We start from the raw sequence: 17,792 nt of genomic DNA, 5'->3' as shown, positions 1-17,792 counted from the left end.
CTTGGGGAATGGTACATCCGGTTGACATACCCCGAGCGTCGTTTGCCAATGATGGGCCTGGGCTGCATGTTTACGCTTACTTTCCCACTTTGAGTCTCTGGCGGCCGTGGGAGAACCACCCGTTTTCAATCGTTCCAACAAGCCTGATGTCCCGGGTTGAAAGGCAACGACCAGAGCAGTCAAGCGGCAGCAGCAGTCCGACAGCGAAAGAGTCAGGTGTTCACATCAACGTTCACGATGTTGAGAAACACCACGGCTTTAGGGATACCGCGTCTGCGCCACTGGAAACGGGGATCACCCTGCTCATCAAGAAGTCCATGGGGATTACCAAGCACCTGAAGGCCACCGATGGGCTTTTGACTCTCATGGATGGCCCATATCACAATACTTCTACCAGGGAGATTCGCCATTGCGATAGGCTGCTTCTCATTGGAGGTGGGATTGGCATCACCAGTCTGCTTCCGTGGATTGCCAGCCATCCGAACATCAAATTATTTTGGAGTGTCAAAGAATCGGCGAGGTGTCTGGTCGAGGAAGTTCAAGGTGTGTTGAGCGAGATCGAGAAAGATGTTCGAGTCGGAAGGAGACTGGACATTTCTCGGCTGTTAGAGCAAGAAGCCGACGTTGGGTACTGCAACATCGGCGTCGTGGTCTCTGGACCGGGCGGGCTCTGTGATGATGTCAGGGCAGCTGTGGTAGCGGTTGGAAAGAAAGGGTCCACGAGTTTTGAGCTTGACGTGGACGCGTATTCGTGGTAGTTGTACTGACGCATCTCAGAAAGTTACGTAGCTATCTAGCTATTTATTTATTGCGATACCTGTGACTTTGAGCAGCCCTGCTTTTGATACCTCGGCCATCACAAATCTCAGACCTCCCAGCACCTGTCCTGATGTCCTGATATTCTAGGACTTCGAACATCTCTGTCATTCTCCACAATCCGAAATGGCTCACGGTATACATACGGGCTCGCCTCGTGACAGTGGAGCCCATGTAGCCTTTCCTTTCCTGGAACAGTATTTTCTTTGTGTTTGGGGAGTAGTCTTCGATTCCCAACATAAGGTCTATAGAATGTGGGCCTCTCGTGTGGTGTCCTTGTTAAAGACACCTTTGGGGTACCTGAAGCAGGGAAATGCTTGATTGTTCTGGGTGTTCGATGGCTTTTAGAATGCTTAGTCGGTGTTGAGTGAGGCGTTTGTTCAGCTGATACAGTTGTCTCCCTGATTATCAGAGTCAAAATATATCCTTGAAAGAGGTTATGGATGGACATACCTCATTCGCACTTCAAGCTCGGCAAGAAGCTCTTCATACCTTCGTACAGTTTCTGAGTAATTGCGGTTTGGAAACTGCTGAATTCGTTCAATCTCTTCAGCCGTCGGCCCTATTGGTATTCCGATCATCTAGAACTTTTTTCTCTTCTGGCAGCCTCTCAGACGGGGCTGATTTTGGCTCCATTACTTGCCGCATGGCAATCGCACCAAAGCCTGGGTATTTCTTCAGCCGAGAACTGTATTCTAATTGCGCTGGGATCCAATATGTGTCTCCATGCACGATCTATCCAAGGTTCATGTCAGCAGTCTAGCGGCTCACTGGACTGTAAGGTGGTTGCAGACAACTCACATATCCTGGGCGAAGTTTGAGCAATGCGGTAGGATCTCCAAAGTTATCCGGTAGGTGAAGAGCGCGGCTTCCAAAAATACGCAGCTCGATCATAGTCCATTCTCCCCTACCGCCTGGCGGATTGCCTAGGATTCCATGAGTGGCTCCGACGTACGCAATTGCGTTAAGCTTCGAAACTCGTTGGTTCTCTTCTTGCTTCTTGATTGGATCAGTGTGAACGGTGTGTGGCGGATACACACACAGCTGATCAATGTAAAAGGGCGCCCAGTTGCCGACCAGCCACCGCCAACACTCATGTGTGATGGTGACTCCTGGCATCTTGGGATATGACTGCTCGTCAAAGGCCAATTTTCTTGTCTTGGCATTGTAGCATCGTGGCCAGCACAGTCGAGCAGGAATACCCGAAGTGTGTTGTGGAGGTACTTCGCTGCCAATCAATGGTGAGTGTCCACACGTGTCGTTTCCTGAAGGAGCGTTTCGAGGTATTCAACACAACCTGGGATCTCGCCAGCTATGATGTCCTCTGGTGACCATGAATCGTGAGATTCATCGAAGCCCCCATCTCTTCCGAGACCGGAAATAGCCCAAACCTCATGGTTGTGTTCGTTGTGATAGCCAAGTTGGACTCCCGTCTACTAAGAGAAGTAGTACCTGTTTGCATAACTTCGGGTGTCGCTCGGTGTAATTCGTCGACGGCCATGAGTGGTGTCTTAGAAAGGAATCGAATGCTTTGTTCACGTCGACGTCGCTAGGTGTTGAGGTGGATGATGTTTCCCTTGATTTCAACATAACGTGCATGATAAGCGAGCGCCGCAGATAAGCGAGCGCCGTACTTTTCGACGCGACCTAACCCTCTACCTTTAACATTCCATTTCTGAACCAAAAACCATATCTTCTACCTCTAACGAAGCTAGAGTAATTCTGGCCGCTAAAGCTATAAAAAACAATAAAAACTTAAGTAAACGAGCCGTAACGAAGATCTATAAAGTTAACGATAAAACTATTTACCGTCGATTTACCGGTATACTTGCACGACGCGATACTTTAATTAATTTATATAAATTTACAGATCTAAAAGAAAAAACAATTATTTAATATATAATTAAGCTATCTATATATATATTTTATTTCCGGTTTTTATATATAAAAAATATAATTAATCGATTATTATATAAACGTAACGCGCTTCTTATTAATATATAATAAATTTATAATTTCGTTAAACGTTAATTAAAGTTTTAAATACGTTATACGTATAAATATAATTATTAAAGAGTTAAATATAAAGATTTAAAGGTTATTAATAAATAATTTCTTTTTATACGGAATATTAAAGTTAAATATAATATTATAAATAATAATATTTATAATTTTAACGAAATTAAATTTATAATAAATATTATTATTATTATTATAATTATTATAATTTTTAATAATTATAATAATATTAAATAGATTTAGTTTAATAATTATAAATAAATTATAATTATTTAAAAGGTAAATATTTTAAATTAAATTATTTTATTATTTATTATTTTATTAATTAATATTAAAAATATAATTTTTTAATTATTTAACGTATTATAATAATTAATAATAATTAAATTATTAATAAAAAAAATATAAATTAAATTTAATACTTTAATTTTTATATAATATTTTATACGAAAAATAAATATCGGTTATTAATCTTTAATAATTACGAAAATTATTACTCCGAAAAATTCGAGATTTATTATTAGGAATATAATATTATTATACTATATATACTTCCGTACTCCTCTTATATATTTTAATTATTAAATATTAATTATTTTACGTTATTAAAGAAAGTATATTACCGTTAAATTAAGTAATTAATATAAATAAATATTATATATATTAATAAATTAAAGTTTTTTTATATATTTAAAAAAATATTTTTTATTTCGATTATAAAAAAAAATATTTAAAAAGGTTTTACTAAAATTAATTTTATACTATATAATTAAAAAAGAATAATATTTAAATTTAATATATATATTCGAACTTTAATACACCTTAACTTTAAGTTTAATTATAGTACTACCTTAAGTTTCTTAAATACTATATAACTTTCGAAAAATTATTTTATAATTAATGTTTATTAAAATTCGAATTTCTAACGATTAAAATAGCTTTGTAACTTTAATACTAACCGCTATAAATTAATTTACTAAAGGAATAATAAATATAATATATAAGGTAACTCTTCTCCGTATAGAGGTCTCTTCGCTACGTAAGACTAATAAGGAGCTTAGTAAGAGACAGAGAGCTAAAAAAAACATATGTGCGGCTTGGAGGGTCACTTACTATATAAGAGGTACAGAATCTACTAAATCAAAAGGCTATGGGTAAGTAGGTAGCCTAGGAAATATAATAAAGTGGTGGTGGTACAGGGGGGTCTCGTACGAAGATTCGGTGCTATGGCGTGTGCGGTAAGCCTAGCCATAATGCACGTACATGCCAGGAGGCTGCAGAATCATCTGATTCATCTATTTCTAGTTCAGTTATCGTTGTTTCCTAGTGTTGTGGTTATGTAATTGAGGATAGCTGTGGTAGGGTGGTAGAAAGTGCGGCGCTCGCTTGTCTGCGGCGCTCGCTTATCATGCACGTTAATGAATAACATCACCCTTGTCTGGACAGTTGGGGAATAACTCAGGGAAGCCGGAAATGAAATATGAAGGTTGGTTATTATTTGCGTTTGGGATGCTGTGCCCTGAGAAGTGGGCCAACTTCATTGTTGGCTCTAAATCCTCATCGCCGCCGCCAGGAAACTGCGCCGTGAAGCCTCTTGCAGTTGAAGCCCAACATCATGTCGCTACCGAAATGTTTCCAGTCATGTCCAAGGAACTTGGAGAGCGAGAACGTTGTTATAGGTTCTTACCAACCTAATCACCAACATTGCAACTAGCGCGCAGCCATGATTCTAATTAGCCTATTAGTAGCTGCCTTTCGCTGTGATGATAGCTTAGAGGCCTCAACACGTAGTATTCATAGCTATCTATGCTAACTCTCTTCAAGTAACAGAATCTAATTATCTAAGAAATGATCTGCAAATGCCAAGTACCGAGTTTCTGGGCTTCGGGGTCAATATGGACAGCTGTGGATAGAGCCCGGACAATATCGACCCCGGGCGTCTATTCATAGGTCATAGATTATCAGCCGCTCCGTTGAACCTTTGAGCCGGGCTAGAACTCCATATCCAGCTTTTCGGGAACCGTCGCTTCAGCTCATGTCGGAATTACCCGCTCGAGTTCCACAACAGACACTGCGACTGGAGAAAGATGATGGTTAACTTGAGTAGAAAGGTATATATTCGTGATGGGCCGCGTCAGATACTCCTGAACAACCGAATAGAACTCATCTGCACAATATCAGTGCTTATTCATCTTCACCTTCTGTGATTGGACCCTTGTTTGCCCAAAATGGGCTACCTACTCCGTTACATCCTTCTCGTGACACTCATAGCCTCAAGCGCCGTCTTATCCCTTCCACAGTCACCGGCACCATCCAAAGCCAGCGCCGACGGCCAGTGTGGTGGAGAGTTCACGTGTATTACTTCAACGTTTGGACAATGCTGTTCAGCACATGGATGGTGGGTATCCACTTTTGCCCCCTTTCCAATCTCAGGGGTCAATTCAGGGGCTGGCTTGGCACAAACAATGCCTGACTTGCAACCATGATGAATCATCCTTCAAGTATAGACTGACTACTGACATACTCGGATATATAGGTGTGGTAATACGGAAGAGCACTGCGGTCCTGGTTGCAACCCCGCCTTCGGTCTCTGCGACATCCCGGCGTCGTCAACCTTCCGCACCGTTACCCAGCAACCAGCAACATCATGCCAAAAAACGGAGACCGTCTTCCGCACTAGCATCACCAACGTGACCCAGACGGTCAATAAAACCGAGATTGTCGAGAGGACCGTCTTGCTCTTCTCCACTAGCACCGTTCTCCAGACCAGCACCATCTTGCAGACCAACACCATTGCCGCGAGCACCATGGCAACTGTGACTGTGATTAGAACAGTGACGGTTTCCGTACTACTTCCTACAACAGCCACAGCCACAGCGATACGGACGGTAACGACTATTGCAACTGGAAGCCCCGTTACCGTGCCGGTGACAAGGACTGTAACTACGACTGCGATGACAACGAGGACGGTGGAGAGCCCGGTCACCAGGATTGGAACGACAACTGCTACTGTTACCAGAACAGCGACCGATATCAGGCAGACCACGGCGACTGTGACGAGAATTATCACTAGTACCGCAAGAACCACGCGCAGGAGAATAACCCGGACGAGGACAAGGACGAGAACAAGGAATGGGGAAGAGATAATTGAGCTGGAGGAGGAGATTCTTGAAGAGGACGATGATGGGCTTTTGTGTGGACTGCTGGGGTGTTAACTACAGTATACAGTACCATGCTAGACTAGGACCTGAGGGCCTGCAGAGATCGCGAAGTGTAGTGGCAGTTACCTTTGAGCTACTAGCATGACATCCATACCCCGTCTATTTTGTATTTGTTGTACGCAATGGTTTTGTGGCCCAGCAATGGAAGCCTTCAATAACATTGGAACCCAAGCGAGCATCAGGAACAAGGGATAGCGGAGGTAGTGTTCACTGACTTGAAAGTATGGACAATTCATTGGATAAGGTACCTGTAAACTCTACATACCTACAGTTTTTCAAGAAGAATTAGTATTGACTCGGGTTTGTTCCTTTTCAACAGCCGCACAACTGCGGGCTCAGACCCATACTATCTGGCTGCAGGCACCCATTTCCTCGCGACCTGCTTCACAGGTCCACGACCCTCAGCCTCGATGAATTCCCTTACTGTGCTACCGTTCTTATACGGCGTCTCCAAGTCAAGTCCCATCTTCAACAGCCTTTTCAACAGCCCACCAGTCATATCTTTTGCAGCACTCTCAATAGCGCATGTCCCTTGATGCAAAAATCCTTTGATGTGGTAATCATCTGGTGCTTTGCCCATCAAACCTTGCATACTCTCAATGTGATCACCCGCCTCGACCTCTCTGACTGCCTCTCCGAGTCTGTGATCACCGACTCCGGGCACAGTTTTTGAAACAAAGACTTTGTTGGTGTGTTTAACCGCCAAAGCAATCGCATCCCTCTGCTCCTTATCCTTAGTAGTCACATTCGCCCCTCCATCCAGCAACCTGCGGATGGCCGTCGTATTCCCAGCTCTTACCGCCCAGTGCAGCGTTGTTCGCCGCAGCGCTCCGGCCGGTTGATCAACCTTTGCCCCGTTCTTGAGCAGATGATCGAGGACCTCTTCACCACCTTGTCGCTGGTGGAACTGGGCGGCCGTGATTTGAAGCGGTGAGATGCCAGAAAGGTTCAAGGCGTTGACATCAACGCCAACATGAAGGAGGATCGCCGTGACGACAGCATCCTTTCTTCTGACGGCAAGATGAAGGAGTGAATTACCAGTACCCGGTTGTTGGCGGTTGGGGTCAGCGCCAGCTTTCAGAAGCATGATCAAACCACCCCGCTTATGAGCCTCCAGTGGTTCCTCATCTGCGCCCAGGAAAAATTTGAACAGAGGGACCTCACCCTGAAGGTCTGTCCCGTTGGGATCAAGTTTGCGGGGCTCGCTGGTGAAAAGCAACCAGATGAGGTTGGCGTAGCCCTTGAAGTTTGGGCGGTCGAGTGCGATTTGAAGTGGTGTCAAACCGCTTTTCTTTGACCGGTGGTTCGGGTTGACTCCTGCTGCCAGAAGCTCCCGGACGCATTTGTTGTGCCTCGAGGTGCCACCCTTTATGGCGTGAATCAAAGGATGGAAGAGTTGGCGGTGCTTGAGGGGTTTGTGAGGAGTTGTTACATGGGATAAGATGGCTTTCACAGCCGAAGCTGATCCTCTCTGGCAGTGGAAACTTAAGACGTCCTCAATTTGTTTTGTAGACGGAATGAGAAACAGAAAACTCTTGATTGGGGATTTGGTCCGTTCGGACATGACTGATGTTGGCGCACTGGAGGCCATGTCCCAGGTATTATCCATCAACCTTTGGACATCAAGCGGGATGGCATTCGAGCAGTTCCGTTGGGGGGTTAGCGCAAGATGTCTTTGCTGTCGGACTGGAAAAAAGGGGCCGGGAAGCTGGAGAATCTCGTCCCCATTAGATGAATTACTCTCGTATACTGGAAATCCCAACCAGGAGTCGCGTAGCACTTTCTGTCCATCACTCTTTCCCTGGCCTTCAGGCTGTTCGCTATCCTTTGCATCAATTTTGGCTTGATCCTGGGCGGTGCCGGCTACAAGCTCAGTTGCTGTCTCATATGAGGAGGCACGAGAGTCCGTTCTCTCTCGGACCGAGACATCGGGTTCTTCCACGACGTCATCAGGTAGAGGTGTGTCGTAAATTTCTCGACGTGAAGGAAGAAGAGCTCGAACCGGCTGAGAAAGAACAGGCGATCGAAGGCGAAAAGAAAGGGGTGGCTAAACTCCTTGCCAAGTTGAGTCGAATCTTCGAACAACAGCCGGCAAAATCATCCAGGAACACAACTCCCCTATCAAACGACTTCGTTGGGCAGCCAGGGACAGGGAAAGTTGCAACCATATCTGAAACAGATTGCCGAACTTGTCGACCGTCTCGAGATTCTTCTTGAGGCCAGTGAGCGGCAAGAAGAAAGGACAAAGTATGGCCAACTATTACGCGAACTCATCTCCCTGACGACCACAACGTCAGGAGCCGGTCAGATCAAGGATCTGGTCAGCGATGGCGGGCGTTACCAACATGCCATCAACGCCGCCGCAATACCTCAAACAAGTTCGCCTCGTTCTGGGCGTTGACAAAAGAGATGATGAGATAACATTAAAAATGACGAGCGAGAAGATCGGCCTGCGGATGCCCAAACTCGCCGTCTTGGGCCGTTCCCTGAAGCCCTGGACTGATATCAAAGAGCGGTCCACTCCTCTATTCGAATCAAACCTCGGATTCACGACCTACCGGCAGAAGCAAGTTCTCATCCAGTGGAAAACCGTCGATAGCACCCAATGGGAACGTTACATCAACCAAATGAAATGTCTGGCCGTCTTCTTCACCTCCCTCTCTACCTCGGACAAATCCTTCCGCTCGCGTCACGGAATCGTCTACAGCATGCCTGAAGAACTCGGATCACCACAATGACAACAACTCTGAAGAGATCCTCGACTGGGACTACAAATCCCTCCGTAGCCTCATCTCCAGCCAACCCCTCGTCTCCCTCAAACGCCGCCTCGAAATCGCCCTCTGCTTGGCAGAAACAATCCTCCAACTCCACACTTCCGGCTGGCTGCACAAAGGCCTCCGCCCCGAAAACATCCTCTTCCTCGCCCCTCACGGCTCATCGAACAAATTCTTCCTCGGCTCATACCCCTATTTTGCCGATTATAAATACAGCCGTCGGACACGCTCGAGTCACAGAAATGCACCCACCTTCCTGATACGGAGTTGGAAGCGGATGTTTACCGGTCATCCATATGCCAGAGGGCAATCGAGGGAAGACGTACCAAAAAATATTGGAATGTACAGCTTGGCCTGTATCCATGGCCGAGCTGGGGGATGGGGCATCCCTTGGAGTATATCTTTGCTGAGTTCCTACCTGGAAAGGGATGTCTAAAAGAACTGATACAAGCGGCCGAGGAGTCAAACGAGGTGATTGACCTGCCTGATCTGCAAGACCTTCTTGGGCAAGAAGAGGCGGTGAAGAAATTTCGGTTTGTAGCTGGGGAGGTGCTGGGCGTGGTGATGACTTGTTTTTGCATGGAGAGAAAACAGCCCGAGGATGAGGGGCTGTTGACGGAGCAGATGGAGGTTGTGGAGCGGCTGGGGTGGTGTAGGATATGATGGATGGATATATGGCTGGATATGGACATCAATGTCCGAGATTACTGGTCGAATGAAACAAATGTTGTCAGCCCCGGGATTTATTGAAGCATCTTACCTAGAATTGCTGGCCCAGGTATCAACCTAGGCCCCTTTGAGTTACAACAACAGCAGCACCGGCAGGTTTGGTGGCAACACTGGCACGTGCCAATGAATTTTCAGCCCTTGCTTCTTCATTGGTGTACACCTTTGCTGCGACTTTGTCTTCATCGCCAAGTTGGCAGCAGCATGCATGCAGCTTGAGAACATGTCACACTCCAATTGGACCAGCCCCGGGGCTTTGGCAAAACGGTGACCGCCCGAAGCCTTGCACGATTCTGTTTTTCATCAACTCAGCCGACCGACTGTGAGTGCTGCTCGACTAGGTATCGTAGGTCGGACCGCTTGCCAACCACCTCAGCCAACTGTGAAGTGAGTTTTTTAGAGATGGTTGCTGAGCGAAGCTGGAGGATTATGCCTTCTCGGGAAACGATCGGAATGAGGATGCTTTCCGGCAGTAAGGTAAGCAATCGCCGACTATATTGCTTCATTAACGCCTTAGACGAGTCATCCGAAGACGATGTTCGAAAAATGGTTAGCTTCTTTGAGGAAATGTGCGCTCAAGACAGGTCAAGCGAACTCCGCATTTGCTTTGCGAGCCGTCATTACCCAGAGATCAGCATCAAGACAGGTCTCCAGCTTGTTTTAGAAAACAAACGAGAACACAGCGAGGACATCAGCCATTACATCAACGCCCACCTCAAGATTGACACCTCACCACAAGCCAAAGAGATCAGAGCCGAAGTCGTGGTCAAGTGGTCATACATTTTTCTCTGGGTTGCTCTCGTAGTCCCTATCCTAAACATGGGGTATGATCGTGGACGGATGGAAGCACTCCAGTCCCGATTGAGCGAGATCCCCTCGGGTCTAGATAACTTATTCCTCGTCGACATTCTGACAAGGGACTGCGATAACTTGGTAGAGCTATTGCTCTGCATCCAGTGCGTTCTGTTTGCGAAACGGCCGCTTTCACCCGTGGAATTATACGCCGCGTTGCGTACCCTCAGTATTGAGGAACCGTCCGAGGGATTCGAACATCACGCACTAGGCCCGGATGTACTGCGAAAGTGTGTGGTGGATACCTAAAAAGGCCTGGCTACAATAACCAGTCCAAAAGAGCTTACGGTTTAGTTTATTCACGAATCTGTGCGTGACTTCCTACTCGAGGAAGGGGGATAAAGCAACTACAGACTACCATCGCTAGTGACAAAAATGTTGAGGGTTACGGTCAAAACATTGTGAAGGAACTCTGCCTCCGACATATATGAGCTTTGGTTGACCTAAATGGGGAACACGGCGACATATGGCCGGGCTACTTCATGTACTCTGATTCCAAACCCTGTACTGACAAGATGCCCTTTTTGGAGTACGCAAGCCGGAGCGTCATCCACCATGCGAATCAAGCTGAGCGTTGGGGTGTCAAGCAGAGACGATTTCTCAAGGACTTCCCTCTCACAATTGGATAGGCCTGCATAATTCTTTTGGAAAACACGACTCAAACAAACATGATGCCAGAGCTCAATTTCTCTATGTTCTTTCCGACTATGGAGATCTCGACGGCTTGAGTTAGGTGTTCCAAGAAAAGAAGCATACTGCTGTACACACCTCACGTACCTGACATGCCTCAACTCCGCGGCATAATCCCCTCGAAGATGCCGCTGTGGAGCAGGTAGTGGACGTTCTATTCAGATTCGCGTCTGGCTTGAATCTTTGTTCTCGGTCAAGTAACCACGAAACTGGAGAGGACAAAACGTTGCATCACTCACCTGATGACCTGTTCTTTGTTCGACATGCGCTAGATCGGTATCCAGAGTCTCTCGAAAAGTTTTGCGGAGGTGATTCATTGCTATCTTACGCATCGAAAAGAGGCTTTGAGAGACTTGCGAGGCTTGCACCGTCTAGAAAAAACATGGGGCTATCAGCTGACGAACTGACGGTTGGCGTCCTTCGTGGAGTGATAGGCTAGCCCGGCGCCTGTCAGAAAGGCCGACTTGCCATCTTGAAAATACTGCGCGAGACTGGTGCGAAGTTCAACCTCATTAATTCTGAAGGTAGTTCGCTATTGTGTTTGGCGGTCATGCAGCCTTCAAACGGAGAACTTATCCGAAATATTCTTCATGATGTCGACCCAAATAGACCTAGAGACGACGGCCACACGGCGATCAGCCTAGCTGTACACACAATGCGAAAGACCTATGTGGATATACTATTGGCTGCCGGATCAGACCCGAACACGAGAGTACCTGATGCCGGACCAAAAAGATGTCCTTGGTCACGGGGCCAAGGCAGAGAGGGTATATATCCACACCTGTTGGGGCGTCGATGCTCATCGTCGCAGCTATGTTCGGCGAGTTGGGAATTTTTAAATCTCTCCCGCTTGACCCGAGGACTCTGTCACATTTGAAGACTTGGAGGGCGGGACCGCTCTGTGGTGGTGCGCTGGATTCTGCGAGAAGGGAATGGTACAGATGATTCTACTACTTCTCAACAATGCGCTTGTGAACCCCAACAAGTCACAAAGGCAATTTACTCACCGCTGAACTGATGTTCTGAGCGAACCGCCATGTAATACACGCAAACCTTTTGAGACAGCAAGGCGCAATTTACTCTCTGGGGGGCTTAGTAAGATACATAGCGCTGCAAAGAAGGTTATCTGTGCGGCTTTAAACAACCACTTTATGAAGTACCCATTAACCGCTTCATGAGTGCTATTTGTAAGCGGCTTAATGTATGTTTGTGTCGAGTTGACCATAGCTTTGTATTGGTAGACAGAATCTCTTTATTTAAACCTCTTCAATTTTCGATAGAAGAGGCTAAGTCTGCCAAAACCTATGTCATTTCCCTGGTCCCCAAATACTACCACACATTCTTATATCTCTTAGGCGCGTACAGCAGAGTATAAAATACCCAAACGGCTGAGGTTGGAGCTCACTACTCCCGGCTCACTGGAAAAGAACTACTCAAGGGGGGTGAGCCAGGAATAGAAGGCTCAATCGAAGAGAGGCTCCACTTACTAGCTACTCAGGGGGGAAGAGTCTTTATATTTTACTCAGGCAGGTACGAGAGGCTTACTTTCCGAGTGCCTTATCTTTTTAAACCGGTAACTGATTTTTTAGACTACTTGATCTAGTGGGAAAATGGGAGCTTACTACTACCGGTAGTTACCAAAGTGGTTTGCGCAGCTAAGCTCACACCACCCCTCCCAACCGTTCCACCATGGTGAAGCAAACGTCGCTCTGTAACATCTGGGACTTGTTCTTCAATCTCTTCTCAGTTTGGAACATGACCAGGTCACCGCGGCCGTTGTCAATCCACTTGATACAGTGCGTTACCGCGTGCCACGGTGCAATGATTGCGCCATTCCACCAAGGTCACCGGTTCACTTCGACACCATCCCCGAGTGACCCGTACCCGATTCCCTCTTCATTAGCTGACTTCCATCGAGATGTCTGTAGAGCCAGGATGACTTGCTGAGTTTTAAAGTGATCCCCACTGACCGACAGGTTTAGTGGCAACACGCCAACATTTACGTTTCATGATCGGCGACTGAAGAACGGTGATTACCTGTGGGAAAGGACGAAGACGCGGCAGCCCGAGGGGTTGACATCCTTATGGGGTATAAGTGAGGTAAGGTACCGCTGCCTTCACAGTCAGGAGCAGTTAGCAGCACAGAGCCAGCAGCCTTCTTGTACTCGACTTGCTCAGCAAGTGCTAAATCCAGATACGTAAGCTACTTGTTGACACACCAGAGCTCTGGTATTCGACCGTCAATTCTGGAGAACCGGACAATGGCTGTGCAATATTGTAAGCACGGCGCGCAATGTCGAAAGTGTAGGGTGAGTATCAGCTACCTACACATATACCCACCATCATGACTTGTAGACAGGAATACGGAATCTTGGTATCACACCTATATTGCTTCAGGACGATCAAAATTGTGACTTTTCAAAGCACACCCCCACACCTGAGTTTGCCATCGCTATTACCGTCACACCAACGTTGTTTCGCCCAATTTCTCCAGTACAAATGGACTGGATTGTCCAAGGAAGAACAGGACTTGGCATATCTCGCGGCCTACACCGATGGGGTGGAGGAAGAGGATTACCCACCGTCAGCGCCAGCAGAGTCCAACCCACCCCCAGCGCCAGCGTCAACAGAGTATTCCGCACCGGCATCATCCTACTACCAATCTACGGGACCACCATACAAGTAGGCGGAAAAGGCACCAGCAGCGACCCAACCGACACAATGCCACAGTCAGCGCGGACACAACAGGTCAACGCAGAAGGCACAACTTCTACAATGTGCCTCTGCGCACTTCCGGAAAATGCAGGTCTCTGTAAAAATAAGGGACCAGACTCAGGAACATGCCTAAGATCGGGGGGTTATAAAGGGCAATATTGCCGGCCCCGTTCTGAGAAAGTACCTATGCCTCATCCTTAACGTCCCATCCGCCTTTTCCCCACCCGCTTGAGACAAAGGGTTCTAGTTACAGTGCTTCCCTGCTGTAGATTTGCCGTACTAAAATAGCAAGCAAGAACAGACCACAAAGCAAGAAGTCCGGAGATAAGAGGAAGCAAGAAAGACGTGCGAAACGCGAGACGGTGGGAAGATACACGTATCCTTGCCATTGTACTCGTGGTGATAACCCAAAGACCTGCCTTTACAAAGGAAAATGCGGCGGGGTGGTGGATCAAGTTATCAAATGCTGCGCTAAGTGTACGTCAGGAAAGGACAAGGGCAAGGTAAGATTATCCTGCTCCAGAACAAGCATCGACATGCGTGCCAAACGCATTTCAAAACTTAACAGGGCTGCGTGAAGAATAGGTACATGGAGAGCCTGAAAACCAAAGACAAGGCCGAAAAAACGGACAACGACCAGCAAACGGAACCCTAAGAGCGGCCACATCTGCCAAAGATGCTGGGAGCCTAGAAACCTCTCTAGGGACGAAGCCCTCTATGGGATGTGGTAAGGATCGTGCCAAGGTGGAGGACATGAGGGAGGACAGTAGGGAATGTCACTTAATGCCTCTCAGAACCGAGTTGGAGGAAGTGATGAAACGTTGGGTCTTGAGAACAGAGGGACTGGTTGGAGGACGGCTGGACCGTATGCAGAGATATGTGATCAGCAGCTGGCTGCTCGAACTTGATTTTGGAAGTGGGAAATATGCAGGGCATTCAGATAGCCTGGAATTACTAGAGTAAAATGGATCGCGTTGCCATTGTTACTGGGCAACTGAACCACCGAACAAAGCTTCCGCATTGTTAGCAAACTGAAAGCTGCAAGTTCCTCGGCAATCCTTGGTCATATTGGTTGGTTGGAGTGGTAGGTATAGACATTATGGATACATAATTACCGCCATGGTGGCGTTTGGAGTCAAATGCTGTGATTCTGTGGCGGAGTGCAGGGCTCGATGGAGCAGTTGAACAGGATAGGATTGAATGCTTATACTCAGGCAAGATATAAACTTACGTTCTTCCTGTATATACGCTCACGTAACACGCTGCCTCTACCCAAGCCAAGTTCACGCATCAAACTCACCTATCTGCGAGATTACCTTGATGATTGTCACAGTCCGAGCTCTGGATGTCTAATCTTGACCATCCCTATCTATAATCTTAGCTCTTTCTGGCTATAATCGAAGCATTTCAACATCAGGCCTTGGAGAGACTAGGGTCAGACCGAGCAAAAGAAAATTTAAATTCCAAAATAAAATGCTTAGATCGTTATAGGTATCTCAAGGTAAAAAACCAGCTTACATCACACACCAACATATCAAATTAAGGCACGAAAAGACTTACCAGAATCCCTATTGCATGAGTCATCGTGTCCAAGGAATATCATCCTTCGTGGTGAATTCTGCATCGAACCCTAATCCCGACGCTCACCCCCTGGACCCCTGATCACCGAACCCCACCGAAGTAAACAAACATGATGGTTACCGAGCTTAGAGAGGCACTCAAACTTGTGCTCCACTCTGTCTGCTGACTAAGCACCTGCTGATTGCCAGAAAACTTTGGGCATCGGCACTTCGTCATTCCCACCACAGATCACAAATCACCATCAACAACCACGCAAATGAAGGAATTCGACCAAAGCCGCTTTGACACTTTGCAGAGATGGGCTCAAGATCACGGAGCCGCATTACACCCTTCGTTGGAAGTTTACGAAGACGATGTCACAGGATATTCGTTACGGGTCAAACCCTCCGCAAGTGAGGCCCTGGCGCCAGGGTTTTGCGCTGTCACCTGCCATGTTGCGATAACACTCTCATACATCAACGCCTTGATTGATGGACCCATCAGCAGGGCACCACAAAACAAAGAGCAACGGCCGGCGTTCCCACCGCAGTTCATGTCATCGAACCCACCGCATGTTATTGGTCGCTTTTTCCTGGTGAAGGAGTACTTGAAAGAGAAAGACTCATATTGGTGGCCATACATCTCAACCCTTCCGCAGCCCGATCGCGTCGATACCTGGGCCCTACCAGCTGTCTGGCCCGAAGACGACATTGAATGCCTCGAGGAGACAAACGCTCATGTCGCCGTCCGTGAGATCCAAGCCAACATCAAGAAGGAGTACAAGCACGCCAGAAAGCTTCTGAAGGAAGTAGATTTCCCGGGGTGGCAGGAATACACCCAGCTGCTCTACAAGTGGGCCTTTTGCATCTTTACCAGTCGGAGTTTTCGTCCGTCTTTGATCCTCTCGCAAGAAACACAAGATCACGTCTTGGGTCTCACGCCTCATGGCACAAAAGTCGACGATTTCTCCATCTTGCAGCCGCTTCTTGATATCGGCAACCATGATCCGACCTCCCAATATCAGTGGAATCTTGAAGTGGATGGTACTTGCCAGCTGATTTGCAATAATGCTTATCAACCAGGTCAGCAAGTCTTCAACAACTACGGACTCAAAAGCAACAGCGAGTTGCTGCTTGGTTATGGGTTCATTCTGCCGGTTACAGACACCCTTCACAACGACTATGTTCATGTCAAAAGCCGAAGGCCGCCTTCGACATTGCAGAAGAACGAACTGCAGGACTTTCTTATTTCCTTACGACCGTTCAGCGATCCTAGCTCCGTTGCGGGAAGATTAAGGGTGTTTTCTCAGCAAGATACCCGTCTGAATTCTTTGCCAGGGCTCTCAAGAATCGAACCGGGGCTTATCCGCGACCTTGCTTCTGCTGTAGCAACATCTGCTGGCGAACTTGCTGCACTTCAACACTGGGCTCAAGGCACGGAGGAGAGTATTCCGACTGAGCTTCACGAGCTCCTCGAGAGGATTCAACAGACGATCGGTGCCAAGGTCCAGTTTGATTACCAACGCTTTAAGAGCATCGAGATTGAAAGTGCCGACAATCAGAACCAGGAGCTGGCTGTGAGATATCGGAATCAGTACGAACCGGTGTTGGAGGCTGCCATGGATGAACTGAGCAGGGCATTGGTGCCGAATCATCTCGCAAAACTGGTGAAAGGAGAACAATAGATCATATCCGTTGACATGCAGCAATACACAACTCATTTTCTAGCGGTTTCTTGTGTCACCAAAGTTGCCGGAGATATTGGTTGTTGATAAGGTGCAAGTCGGTCCCGAAATGCCAATCTCGGTCGGCTCGAGATTGGATAAACAATATGGACTAGATCCTGGCGGCAGCCTTCTATGCCGGCCAATTTGGCTAAATGAGTTGGGGCTCCGGGTGGATGGTACTATAAGGGGTGGTATTGTAAGTCCGGCACCTGAATGCACGTCGTCGGCTTTAAGATGATCGGTTTGTCGCTTTATTGTTGTCGACCCCCTTTTCAACCGCAGGAATTGTCGGGCCCGAAGAATTGCCGACTGGCAACGACCTGCACAATGGAGGCAAGGGATGAGGAGATGATTATTACCACCAGACGGCCAAGAGAAGACAAACAACACGCAACCCCTTGCTGCTCTCATAATCGTCGATGCATCATCATCTTGCCATGCACGGTATCTCCTGCGCCCTTGCATCTTGATGGTGGTAGCGGACTCCGGCGCCCGGTCTACGGTCTTCGGGTACCACGACTTGGCTTTATCTGTGCCGCAATATGTTGCATTGAGCTGTTGGTATAAGTGCCGATGGCCATCCGGGACCCGCCACCATGTCCGAACAATCTTGGTACCGCTCGTTGTAGTCTAAAAGACCACCTTTCGGCATAACCTTTCAGCGTTGTGCCAATCGTCAAGCTTTATTCACTG

The 17,792-nt window shown here is 47.3% G+C and overlaps 5 protein-coding genes across 5 annotated transcripts in view; 4 read left to right on the top strand and 1 right to left on the bottom strand.

Annotated features, from left to right (window-relative positions):
• The window catches only part of PODANS_5_10230 (uncharacterized protein), a gene marked incomplete at both ends in the record, with an annotated part of 2,406 nt that extends 1,648 nt beyond the window's left edge, over positions 1-758 (top strand). The window contains one exon of the mRNA XM_001904818.1: positions 3-758. Within this exon, the coding sequence (XP_001904853.1) occupies positions 3-758 (756 nt within the window). The remainder of the gene's footprint in view (positions 1-2) is intronic.
• Positions 759-6,402: 5,644 nt separating this feature from the next.
• On the bottom strand, positions 6,403-7,665 carry PODANS_5_10220 (uncharacterized protein; the record flags this gene model as incomplete). Its single annotated transcript, XM_001904817.1, has 1 exon — positions 6,403-7,665. One exon carries the CDS (start codon positions 7,663-7,665, stop codon positions 6,403-6,405), a length of 1,263 nt encoding a protein of 420 aa, XP_001904852.1.
• Positions 7,666-8,383: 718 nt separating this feature from the next.
• PODANS_5_10215 (uncharacterized protein) lies at positions 8,384-8,794 on the top strand (the record flags this gene model as incomplete). Its single annotated transcript, XM_001904816.1, has 1 exon — positions 8,384-8,794. The coding sequence occupies one exon, from the start codon at positions 8,384-8,386 to the stop codon at positions 8,792-8,794; it is 411 nt and encodes a 136-aa protein (XP_001904851.1).
• Positions 8,795-9,958: 1,164 nt separating this feature from the next.
• PODANS_5_10210 (uncharacterized protein) lies at positions 9,959-10,702 on the top strand (the record flags this gene model as incomplete). Its single annotated transcript, XM_001904815.1, has 2 exons — positions 9,959-10,577; positions 10,662-10,702. 2 exons carry the CDS (start codon positions 9,959-9,961, stop codon positions 10,700-10,702), a joined length of 660 nt encoding a protein of 219 aa, XP_001904850.1.
• Positions 10,703-15,650: 4,948 nt separating this feature from the next.
• On the top strand, positions 15,651-17,057 carry PODANS_5_10200 (uncharacterized protein; the record flags this gene model as incomplete). The annotated part of the gene is made up of 1 exon (XM_001904814.1): positions 15,651-17,057. One exon carries the CDS (start codon positions 15,651-15,653, stop codon positions 17,055-17,057), a length of 1,407 nt encoding a protein of 468 aa, XP_001904849.1.
• Between the last annotated feature and the right edge of the window lie 735 nt (positions 17,058-17,792).

The sequence above is a fragment of the Podospora anserina genome, chromosome 5, assembly GCF_000226545.1.
Source record: "Podospora anserina S mat+ genomic DNA chromosome 5, supercontig 9".
Taxonomy (NCBI): domain Eukaryota; kingdom Fungi; phylum Ascomycota; class Sordariomycetes; order Sordariales; family Podosporaceae; genus Podospora; species Podospora anserina.
This window is presented reverse-complemented; position numbering and strand designations above follow the sequence as displayed.